This window comes from Callorhinus ursinus, unplaced genomic scaffold (assembly GCF_003265705.2).
Source record: "Callorhinus ursinus isolate GAN/ISIS: 27379988/994484 unplaced genomic scaffold, GSC_fseal_2.0 scaffold4, whole genome shotgun sequence".
Lineage (NCBI taxonomy): Eukaryota > Metazoa > Chordata > Mammalia > Carnivora > Otariidae > Callorhinus > Callorhinus ursinus.
Window position 1 is genome coordinate 150,104,878 of NW_027397066.1, and position 12,115 is coordinate 150,116,992.

Sequence of the window (12,115 nt, forward strand, 5' to 3'; positions counted from 1 at the left end):
AAAGAAGGGCTTCTTTGGTCTGTTAGAGAACATGAGACTTCACTAAATCAACCTTTTATTTATGAGGTATGAAAGAAGCAGTTATTTGTGTGATAAGACATGCAAATTCCAGAAAAGTAAGACCTAGTCACATATATAACATAACCTTGTCAATGTTTTAAAACTCAAGGTTTTAATTATAACCCACTTTAAGTCCAACGGAATGGACCGAACACTTAATAATTATAGAATACTTAGCATACAGCAAGCACTCTTCTAAGTACTTATAAATAGGAACTTGTCAACCCTCAGAGCTCTAAATTTACAAATGAGGAAGCTGAGGCAGAGAAACTTAGGAATGTGTCCCGAATCACACAGCTCTAAGTGGCAGAGGATCACCCTGCTCCTCAGTCCTCCCCACAGCTGGACCCATCCTGAACAGCACAGCCATGCTACCAGGCTAAGGGTCCCAGAAGCCAGAAGCCCTCTACACTTAGGCTGTATTAGATAGGGAACAGGTTTTGTGAGCGGGCCTGAGAATCCATCTTTTATGACACTGGAATTAGAATGTATCTTTCCAAAGGAAGAAACACTGGACTTTTAAGCAACACAGTGGTAACGGTAATAGTAGCTAATACCCTTCTAACCTGTCTCGACTCTTTTAAGCCTCACAGCAATACTACGAGGCGAGGCAGGTACTAGTATTATCTCTATAGATGGAGAAACTGAGGTTTACACAGGCCACGTCACTCCGCACCGGCTAATAAGTGTAAGAGGTGGAATTCCAACCCAGGCAGCGTGGCTTCAGAGTCTCGGCTACCAGAGCTTACCCATCACATTAGATTACACTGCCCTCACACTGCTTCTGCTACTGTTCTCCACGGGGATGAAGGCTGGCTGACAACTATATCATCAATTATACACACAACCGTAGGCAGGAGAAATCTGTAATTCCGCTACCGTTGGGAAGTCCTCTAGCACTTGTCGATCTTTCTCCTTGCTGTCCATATACCGCCAGTCGGGTTCGTAAAGGTAAGAGTGAAAGTTGTGTAGCAGTGGGACTTTTTTTTCTACACTGATGGTCATGTCATCTTCCAGAGTGTCCAGAGCTCGGAGGACCAGATAAAATACGCATACCGCATGACTGTAAAAGCGGGAGAACTATTAATATGATGGGACAAACGTTCCAAGATATTCCAAAATAACATGTCATTTATGCAAACCCTCTTACGGCCCTACCCCTAAAGAACTATGGAAAGATAGCCAAAGCTTTTTGTACTCAACAAGCCATCTTAGTTTTCCTTTCTTAGATGGGAGCAATGGACTTCAGTGGTTTATTTATAAAAAACAAAATAAAAAAACCCCTACCAGCTGGATGTCACAACTACTCCCAGAATGAGTTACATTTAACCAACATAGAACAGCTGTACAAAAATCGACAGGCCAAGTGTTTACACGGACCTGGTATTTTTGCAGATAAAAAATAAAGTCAAATTAGTATAATAGTATAAATAGTCAAAATAGTATACTGTCATACACAAAGGCAATTGGTCTAGGTTCATGTATGCAATCTGCCCAGAAGGAACTTGGGCTGGTTCAGTCAGGAGTCCTAAACTTGAGCACCAGGTGGGGTATAGAGATTACTTAAACACAACTTAAAAAAAAAAAAAAATAGCTACTTCATTGGAATTAACCCCATATGCTAGAATTGCAAAGTAGCATAGTGAAGCCAAGAAAAATGCATGACCTACTCAGAGACAGGTTCAGCCGCCAGGACTAAAAAAAGTCAATAAACACCACCCTCCCCCACCCCCAACCCCCCCCTTCCTCCCCGCTTCCCTGAAAGAGCTGGGCCCACAGGGACACTATTAGATGGCAAAGTGCCTGGAAGGGCATTCTAAAGTAAATACATGGGTGTTCCAACCAGAACATTGCCTTCACTCTGGTGGGGCACGCTCCAGCTGAGCCACCAGCGGAGACTGCAACGCTAGGGGCTGTCAGAAAGTAGTGGCTCAACGTCCCAGTCCCCGGGGAAAGCTCTCCTCCCCCAAGTGAAAAGGAGCTGTCTGGCCACTCACCGCATTTCCCCATCCAGCGCCTCGATGACAGCTGCAAAACTGCGACTGGTCTGATTGAGATACTTGTAACAAGTTTTCAAGCTGCTGCTCAGCGAGTCCTGGGGGCAGAAAAGACACGCGGAGGTGGGAGATGCAGAGCGGCAGGAGTGGGACAGGGGCAGGCGGCCGGCTGCCGGCGGGGTCCGCAGCCTGCCGCAGACGCCCTCCCCGCGCGGCCAGTCCTTGGAGGGCCAGGCGGCGGGAGACAAGGGGCAGCCGCGCGGCGCGGAGCCTGCGGCAGTGCCCGTGCCCCGGGGTGCCGCGGCGGGGCTCAGCACCAAGGTCCGCTTGAACAGGGACATGGCCTTGATGCCGCAGGCGGCCACGGCCATCGGAGTCGTAGGGCCCGCGTAGAGTTTTTCCTCCATAGACCTGAGCGAGGTTGGGAGGCGCCCCCGAGGGGCGGGGCCGGCTCTCCCTCCACCCCAGCGGGCTCACGGCTGGCCCGCCCTCCGGGGCCGAGGTCAACCCCGCCCGTCGTCACCCCCCCCCCCCCCCCCCCCCCCCCCCCCCCCCGCCACCCAGCTGGCTACCCCTTCGCTCCCGGTGCCTCCCTCCAAATCTTCCTCTTGTCCCTGGAACCCACGGGCGGCTGGCGGAGCCCAGGCCACTCTTGAGAAGCTGGCTCGTCTTCCTGGTGCCAGAATCTTTCACCAAACTTTAGTCCAGCTCCTTTGAACCCTCCACTCTCGTACTTCTGTGTCTATCCCTGCATCGCCCAATTTTAGCAAGAATCCTGCTACTGATCCCCGCGACTGTCCGGCAGGGTTCCTCAGTCCCCATCATCCCATCGCCCTGTCCCCTTAGGTTAGGTCGTTTGGCGAGAATGTCCCTCACCCCAGATGTTCCCACCTTCATCACTTTAAATCCACTGACCCCTCCACTCTGCTCCCATTTTTCCTCGTTGTATTCAGAATTGAGCCCAGTTCTATACTGAGGTCTCTTTTTCCCTACTGCAATGGCTGTTCTGAATAAAACCTGTTTTTACTGCTTTAACTACTGTTCACCTTTGGCTTTTCTTTAACACCTGTTAAAGGTCTTCTATCCTCTGGAAAGCTATTACTTTTAAGATTTCTAATCCTCGGAGCACCTGGGTGGCTCAGTTAAGACTGCCTTCAGCTCAGGTCATGATCACAGGATCCTGGGATCGAGCCTGCTCCCCGCTCAGAGGGGAGCCTGCTTCGCCTTCTGCTGCTCCCCCTGCCTGTGCTCTCCTGCTCTCTCTGTGTCAAATAAATAAAATCTCAAAAAAAAAAAAAAAAAAAAGATTTCTAATCCTCTTTCTCTTTCAAATTAGTGAGCTGTAATGAGCTGCTTCCTGAACTTTACTCTTCCCTAAGGAAAACAAGAATCAGTTTTCCCAGGGGAAAAAAAAAAAGCACCGAATTTTCAAAGCAAGCATATCTGAAAGAATTGCTGTGGGTTTGTTTTATACAGACTTTAATTTTACAGCTGTTTTAAGTTCACAGGAAAACAGTGCAAAGTCCAGAGTTCCCACATACCCCCTCAACCCCCAGTCTCCCTTACTCTCTTTTTAAGAGAAGGAAACATTTGAAATATCTAACAGGAGAGTGGTTTAAAATACACACATGGCTTATCCACTGGTGGCAAATACCACAGGCACTTTGTAAGGTTAACAGTGAACCCTGAACCCTAGTGGACTGGACCTATGTTCTTTTTTATATGTGTATTATTTCCTCAATTTCCTATCATGGACGCATATCATATTATCAAGAGTAAAGCTTAAAAAAAATCACATAATCATGAGAATTTCATTTCCTTGCCATGTTCAATAAAAAGTGATTAGTAAAAATTAATGTTTACTGAGCACCATATATTAGTAAAATCATTTCATGCAATGTCTGGCATATAAATATACTCAGTGAAAGTCTGATGAATAAATGAATATGTTCAGAGTATTTATTTTTAAAAGACTTTATTTATTTATTTGACAGAGAGAGAGAAAGTGCACAAGCAGGGGGAGCAGCTGAGGAAGAGGGAGAAGCAGACTCCCACTGAGCGGGGAGCCTCCCATGACCTGAGCCCCAGGCAGATGCTTAACCGACTGAGCCATCCAGGGGCCCCTGTTAAGAGTATTTAAAAACCATTCACCAACTCCTTCCCTCTCAAGTGTGGAGAGGCCAGGCTTTGCAGTCAAGTAAAAGAAACAGAATAACAGCCATTATTGAGTTCTATGGCAGCTCTTCACAGAAACTATTGTTACCAGGCCACAATGATTCCTTTCACTGCATTGCCAAACGTTTTAATCCTCAGCTACCACTAATGGTTTGGGGGCTGACTTCTGTGAGCTCCAATAAAAGCTGGACAGGTTTTTGAAGAGCAACAACCTTAAGCAATACCACCCCTCCTTATCAACACACCTCCTCCACTCTTAAAATATACAAGGTCAATAAATCCCTTCTCTGTGTCCTTCCTTCATCATTCTTTTTCCTGTCACCTATTTGCTTCAGTTCCTCACTCCGTAACAATAATTTCCTCAAATTGCCAAGAAGATACGGGAAGATACAACTATTAAACACTGGAAAACTCGACTCAATATGAAAATTTCCACTGCTTGATTCCCATGAGCTGCCAGGGAGGAGAGGGCGGAAAAAAGACCAGGGCTAACTGCTGCCTGTCTCTAAAACCCCCTGATGTTTTCCACTGCTGTCTGACATGAAGTACGCTCCCAAGAACTCTCAAGTGAGAGAAAAACAGGGATGAAGGGCATCTGGAGGAAGAGTGTGCAGTGGCTAGAAGTGCGAGACTGAACTCCCAGGACCGGGACTCCCAGGAACGACAGCTCCACAGGTGAACAGCTACAAACCGTTCCCACAGCTTTCGTTAAGACTTGAATGCAGATTCCTCAGAATGGGGAGAAACCCCACAAACTTAACGAAATTTATCTAACAGTAAGATTAATAACTACCATTTACTGGGCAGCTACTGTATGCCAAGCACAATACAAATATTACTTTTTATCCTTACAAAACCCTTTAAGGAAGATATTACAGACCTATATCCACTTTCATTCAAACTTCATGGCCAGATGTGTAGCAGAATTCAGCATTTTTAGTGCTTTAGAAAACAGGAAGTAAGATGCATACACAGCCCCAATTGCTAAGAGTAATATCCCATAATTAATTGTTAATATTTCTTCAGCAAATCATTTGAATATTTATACTAAGCCAGGATCACTTCAGTTCGGGGCAGGTTTGCTGCCAAATGACTTTGAGCCAGATTTATGAAAACACTTCTCATCTTCAGACCATTTCTGAGTTGGGAAATGTGGTTCAGGGACTGTGATCAGTATCTCTATTTTATAGATGAAGAAACTGTTGCCTGGAGGTTAAGTTACCAAAAGTTATTCAGCTAAGAGTCAGGATTTAGACTTAATAGAGGCCAGAAATGCCGGATTACAAAACACCTGCTTTTTCCATGATGTGCCCTCTGAGTGATCACACAACTTTCAGGTGGCAGCATCCCTATTTACGGATAAGCTCCTAAAAATTCAGTAGAAATCAAGTTTATTGAACCCTGAATTCCTACAGCCAAATCCTGTGATAGAAATGGTCAGCCATCAATATCTGTTAGTGCACAATTTCCCCCACTTTCTTTGTTACTTAAGACCGAAACTAAGGCGGTGCCTGGGTGGCTCAGCCGGTTAGGACTCTGCCTTCAGCTCCGGTCATGATCTCAGGATCCTAGGATCAAGCCTGGCATCAAGCTCCCTGCTCAAGGGGGAGTCTGCTTCTCCCTCTTTTCACCCCCTCCCCCTGCTCGCTCTCTCTCTCTCTCTCTCTCTCAAATAAATAAAATCTTAAAAAAGAGAGAGAAACTAAGATCATGTTAAGTGAAAGAAAAAAATGTGTGTTCCTATGTTTCCTCTAGTCAACCATTTTCTTTTTTAATAGCTCTTGGGGCTTTTAGGACTCAGAAAAACTGTGAGCAACAAATAATATTATACTGTATTGTTCATCAAATCTTAGGGCTAGAAGAGTCTCACTTAAAAAAAAAAATCAAGAGATTATACGGTGGAAAGTTTCTCTCCTATCCCCTTACCACTTCTCTCTCTGAGGGTAACTAATGCTACCATTTTCTCCAACAGTCTTATTTTATAGAGAGAAAAATGAGTCTCAGAGAGGTCAAGTCTCTGGGCCCAAATCACAACCCTGTAAATTGTGTCCCCTGACTTTAGACACTCAGATCCTTTGCCCTGATATTATTTTTCTTTGTAGTATTTACCTCCACCTGAAATGTTACATACAACAGACCCTTGAACAATGTGGGGATAAGGGGCATGGACCCCCGCACAGCCGAAAATCTGCATATAACTTTTGACTCCCCCAAAACTTAACTACTCATAGCCTGCTATGACCAGAAGCCTTACTGATAACATAAACAGTTGATTAACACATAGTTTTTTGTATGTTATATACTATATTCTTACAATTAAGTACGCTTGAGAAAAGAAAGAGAAAATACATTTACAGTACTATATTTATCGGAAAACATCCATGTATAAGTAAATCCACACAGTTCAAAGTCATGTTGTTCCAGGGGCAATTGAACTTGCTTTTTTTTTTTTCATTCTGTCTTCCCTTAGAATGTAGGTAAGGTTCATAAAAGCAAGTCTTTGCCTGTCTTGTTCACTCTTGTATCTGCAGCACCTAGGACAGTATCGCCATGCAATTGGTGGTCACACATTTGTTAAAGAAAGGAAAGAAGGAAGGAAGCTAATATACACCACGTAGGGAAGGGAAGAAAGTTACTAGGAATTATGGAGGGTCTGCGATGTGCCAGGAACATGTGTGACGGAGATGGGATCTGATCAGCTGTCTGGGGCCAGTCAAACCTGAGCTCTTCATTGCAGGCAGCCTCCAAACCAGGAGCGTGGAGGTCGTCAGACTAGCCGGGGTGGGCACCCTGGAACCACTGCCTGAACAAGTTATCTGATTATTTTATGCCACTGTTTGCTAATCTGTAAAAGAACTTTAGGGTTGTTGTCAAGACCGACTAAGGGTGATGAGTTACAAAAGGGCCACAAAAGTTTGTGGCTCTTTCCAATCAAGGGATGGGGTCTCTCTCTCTGCCTCCCTGAATCTGGGTTCCCTTGTGACTTTTTTTGGCCGACAATTTGGCAGCAAATGTGATTCAAGCAGAGGCTTGGAAACTCCAGCTGCCATGTGGAACCCCAGGGCTAGCCTGAGGATTTTGAGACACATATGGCCCGGTCTTCCCTTGATGCTCCAGCCTACAGTCTGCCAGACACCAGACTGTCCAGCCAAAACCCAGCCGGCCAGCTGAGCAAGCCCAGAAGAAATCAACCAAACTGACCCAGACCAGTAGAACTCCCCAGCTCTCCCAGAGAACTGGGAACTCAAGTTGCTGGTATTTTTTAAGTCACTGAATTGCTTTTTTTTTTTAAATTGTGGTCAAATATACATAACATAAAATTTACCATTTTAACCACTTTTTTTTTTTTAAGATTTTATTTATTTGTCAGGGAGAGAGCAGGAGGCAGAGGGAAAAGCAGGCTCCCCGCCGAGCAGGGAGCCCAATGTGGGGCTCGATCCCAGGACCCTCGGATCATGACCTGAGCAGAAGACAGACGCTTTAACCAATTGAGCCACCCAGGCGCCCCATTTTAACGGCTTTTAAGTATGCAGTTCAGCAGTGTTAAATACATTCACGTTGTTGTACATCCAATCTCCAGAATTAAGTCACTCAGTTTTGGCAGGATTTGTTACTCAGTGAAAGTTAACTGATACACTGGAGATAACAGACTTGAAGAGCTTAGCATAGTGCCTGGCGAACATAAAAACTCAGTAAGTGCTGTCTATTGTTACTAGGACATGGTTATTATCATTATTAATTTTATTAGTCTAACTCACAATATAATTTCTTCCTAATCCCACTCACTTGCCAAATTCGTGTTCCAAAAATGTTGCTTTCATCATGTCCTTGTTCTGCTCTTAACCATTACATGCTTCACTGATGAGAGCTCAGCTTTTGGACTCCCACGCGCCCTTAATGAACTTCATAGTTCTAGCTCATATTTGTCAATTTCAGGTTGGTTTCCTCATCACTCCATACAGGTCATGCTCAGGCCTCTATAACTTGGCTCACAGTAGCTTTTTCAACTGGGGAGCCTCCCCACTAAATTAAATCTAATACCTTACAAAGCACTTTTCTTGTGTTTTCTAAAAACTTTTCGCTTGAAGACATTTCTCATTTCGCTAAAATTTCCTGAAATCAAAATGTACTTAAGATTACTTGGCACTTCCTAGGTTATTTGACCTTTGGACACCTATTCTCCACGAAGACTGTGAACATATTCAGGGTGAGCATTTTCCACTCTGTATCCATTACATGGAAGTGTGTCAATTTTTAGCTGAATCTGGAAAATCCTCTGCTTAATGTGTTTCTTCTGCTTAATCATTTACCAACCTGGCGTCTCTCCTTTTAAAGTCTAGTGTTCAGGGGTGCCTGGGTGGCTCAGTCGTTAAGCGTCTGCCTTTGGCTCAGGTCATGATCCCAGGGTCCTGGGATGGAGCCCCACATCGGGCTCCCTGCTCAGCGGGAAGCCTGCTTCTCCCTCTCCCGCTCCCCCTGCTTGTGTTCCCTCTCTCTCTGTGTCTCTCTCTGTCAAATAAATACAATCTTTAAATAAATTAAAAAAAATAATAAAGTCTAGTGTTCAAAGTTGAACAGTACTCTTTCAGTGTGGTCTGGTCCATCACTTGAATGATGAGCCGCACAGGGGGCTGTCTTGTTCACTCTTGTATCTCCAGATGGACCAGACCACACTGAAAGACAGTGAGCTCTGAGTTAGAGAGCCAGGGTCAAAGACAGGCTTCTGCCCCTGAATAACTGGACCTCAGGCAATTAATTAGCCTCTCTATGCCTCTGTTCTACATCTACAAAACAGGAAAAATAATAGCACCTTCCTTATAAGGTTTCCGGGAGGCTTAAATAATAGATGTAAGGAGGTATATAAAATAGTGTTTGGCACATACTAAGAGCTCAATAAATGTTAGCCATTATTATGATACCATTTATCTAAAGGGTAAAGATCTAGGTTTAAAAAGTCTCTCAGCAGGGTATCAGAATGGAAGAAATCATCCTGAACAAGTGCAATTAGGAATCTGACTGACTACAATTCTAAGCCCACAGCATGATGAGACTACCTAAAAAAGATAAGGAACACTAAGGTGGTGGTGGGGAAGTGGGTTGGGGAAAAGGACTTTATTTGTACTCGGCCATTTTATTTCTTTTCTTTAAGATTTTGTACTTATTTATTTGACAGAGAGAGACACAGCGAGAGAGGGAACACAAGTAGGGGGAGTGGGAAAGGGAGAAGCAGGCTTGCCCGATGCGGGGCTTGATCCCAGAATCCTGGGATCATGACCTGAGTGGAAGGCAGACGCTTAACGACTGAGCCACCCAGGCGTGCCGGCCATTTTATTTCTTAAGAAAAAAAAAGATGAAGCAAAAATATAGCAAACACTATACATCTAATCTTGGAAACAGACACAAATTGGTTACAGTATTTTCAATATTTTTCTATTCGCTTGAAATATTTTATAATTAAAATATATTTTTTAAAGTGGAAGCAGCCTTAAACTATGTTACATAGAAATACAGCATCCATAAGAAAGGAATTAAAGTTCAGTAATGACCAGACCACAATGAAAGAGTACTGTTCAACTCTGAACACTAGACTTTAAAAGGAGAGACGCCAGGTAGGTAAATGATCTGGAAAGAGTAACAGATAATGATAACTAAAGGAAGAACATAGAACATTTGGCTTGAATATCAGTATTCTGAGAGAGAATATGAGAGTTCTCTTAAAATATGTCAAGTGCTGTATTACACAACAAGGATTAGACTCTGGTTCCAGAGAGAGAACAGAGTGAAAAAAGGTTAGCTTACTGTAAGGTAATGCTTCCTAAAATCCAAAACTGTCTGGGGATGGAGTGGGTAAGTCTCCAGAGGTAACTACCTGTCACAGGAGGTGTCACTGGATTATAAAGCAGTGACTATCTGTTTTAGGGCACAGCTCCCTGGAAGAATATGATGACAGTGGACACTGTTCTCTCAAAACACACAAACGTGCAATAACACAAATATTTGCAAATAATTTCAGAAAAGCTCCAAAAACTCTTAGTAAGAATCTCTAATTAAACATCTATTGAGCAAGGCACAGGAGCAATGTAAAGTTGTAATTCCTTCAGGCATCCCCCAAAAGATAAATCCCCTAGCCCAGCCAGAAGTGCGTTTTCCCTTCTGTAAATTTCCTTATGGCATTTACTATATCCTGCCACAGTTACTTAAGTTTAGCTTGTTTAAAAAGCTAGAGGTTTCTTGAGGGTAGTGCACCTACCTTTTATTCATTAATTCACTAAAGGGACATCGAACAAGATTCCTATATCTGAATAGCTTTAAAATCCAGAATCAAATATAAAATCTTAAATCTGAAAGGGATTTGGGGGATCATAAAAACAATACACATATAACCACAATACAAGACTATGGGACTGTTACAAAGTAGTACCAGAGAAAATGGTGGAGGGAGTTTCACAGGTAACTTGTTATGGTGTCTACCTGAATTTTCCACGAATAATCTGGTAATGTTTTATTGACCTGACAAGATGGTAAGCTCTTTGTAGGTCTTATTTGTCTATACATGCCATCCTGCCATGGTGCACCCAGCATAACACCTAGCACAGTACAAGTGTCCAAAAATGTCCGCTGAATGGTGAATAGGGGTGGCACTTACTGAAGCTAGACCTTGAAGGATGAGAGGGATCCTTGAAGGATGAGAGGGATCCAGAAAGAGAATTTTTTTCTGATGGGAAATTAAAGTGGTTTAATAAAGGACACCAATTAAGAGTACATGTAAACAAAGAATAGTCCTTGTGATGTTCCTGTTGGAAAAAGAATTTAAAAGTTTTTATATAACCCATGAATTCAGCTGAATATGTCTATTCCTTCAACAATCACTTAAGAATAATTTTCTTGTTGTAATGAATACCTTTGTAAGCATTTATTTAGCAAAGGACACAAGAATGAGGCTGATGAAATATAAGTAAATAAAACCAAGTTTAGCCTTCAAGCAACCAACAATCTTGCTGCTAACTGACAGACATACAGATAACTAATAAGAACTTGGAAGAGTAAATATGTGTTCTAAAAAAACCGGGGAAGCACTGAGAAATAGGGATTGATCAGACTGCAAGGCCGTGAGGGAAGCTTTTGGAAGAAGTGTAACTGAAAACTGGAAAGATGAGCAAGGTTTCATTCCAGAAAAGGTATTGTGGCCATATTTGCATAGCTCATTCCCTCCATGAAATCCTCTCACACGCCCTCCCACTTAACTACCCATATAATCTCAATTTTGCAACCACTTATTAAGACACCGATAACCATCAATGCAAATATGAAGAAAAACTACCTGACAACCAATGTCTTGAAAGAAAAGAAACATTTTAAGCCCCTGAGGGGCGGTGGGGGAGGGAAGAGGAGGCCGGTCGAAGGGACGTCGGCCAGCTGGGCCGGATTTGGGGTAAGGAAAGCGGAACCAGGCTGGGCGGGGGGGGGGCCGCCAGAAGAGGTGGGGGTCTGCTACCCCGAGAGAAGGAGGGCGCCAGAGGCGTTTGGCACCCGCTCGCCGCGCCCCTCGCCCTCGATTGTGGGCCATGCCGGCCAGGCCCTAGGCCCGGACACCGAGCGCAGCCGCCCCGCCCTAGCCGGAATGCAAGGATGCTCGGCCCACCTGGTCCATCTTGGGTATCACCTTCCGCCGACCCCCCATCTGGAAGCGCAGGAGGTTGTAGAACTCCTCGGGGCGCCCCAAGCACTTCACAAACTCCATGCTGGCGGAGGGCTGCTGGGGCTCCGCGCTCAATTCCAAGACACCTCTGGAAGACACCGGCCGGCACTCTGCGAAGGATTAAACCCAGGAGGCGCGACGGCTGGGGCGGAGCAGAGGCGGGCCCAGAGCGGGGCGCCACGCC

General features: G+C 44.4%; 1 protein-coding gene across 6 annotated transcripts in view; it reads right to left on the bottom strand.

Moving 5' to 3' along the window:
- Window positions 1-12,115, bottom strand: part of FDFT1 (farnesyl-diphosphate farnesyltransferase 1) — a 35,400-nt gene extending 23,285 nt beyond the window's left edge. The window contains exons 1-3 of one of the 6 annotated variants that reach the window (XM_073892514.1): window positions 11,875-12,115; window positions 2,058-2,155; window positions 940-1,123 (exon numbers count right to left, since the gene is read on the bottom strand). In XM_073892514.1, coding sequence (XP_073748615.1) covers window positions 940-1,123; window positions 2,058-2,155; window positions 11,875-11,973 — 381 coding nt within the window. In that variant the 5' untranslated portion in view covers window positions 11,974-12,115. Of the gene's footprint in view, window positions 1-939; window positions 1,124-2,057; window positions 2,485-11,874 lie in introns of those variants that run through there. The other 5 variants (XM_025873739.2, XM_025873738.2, XR_003208763.2 and 2 more) reach the window with 5 other exon arrangements.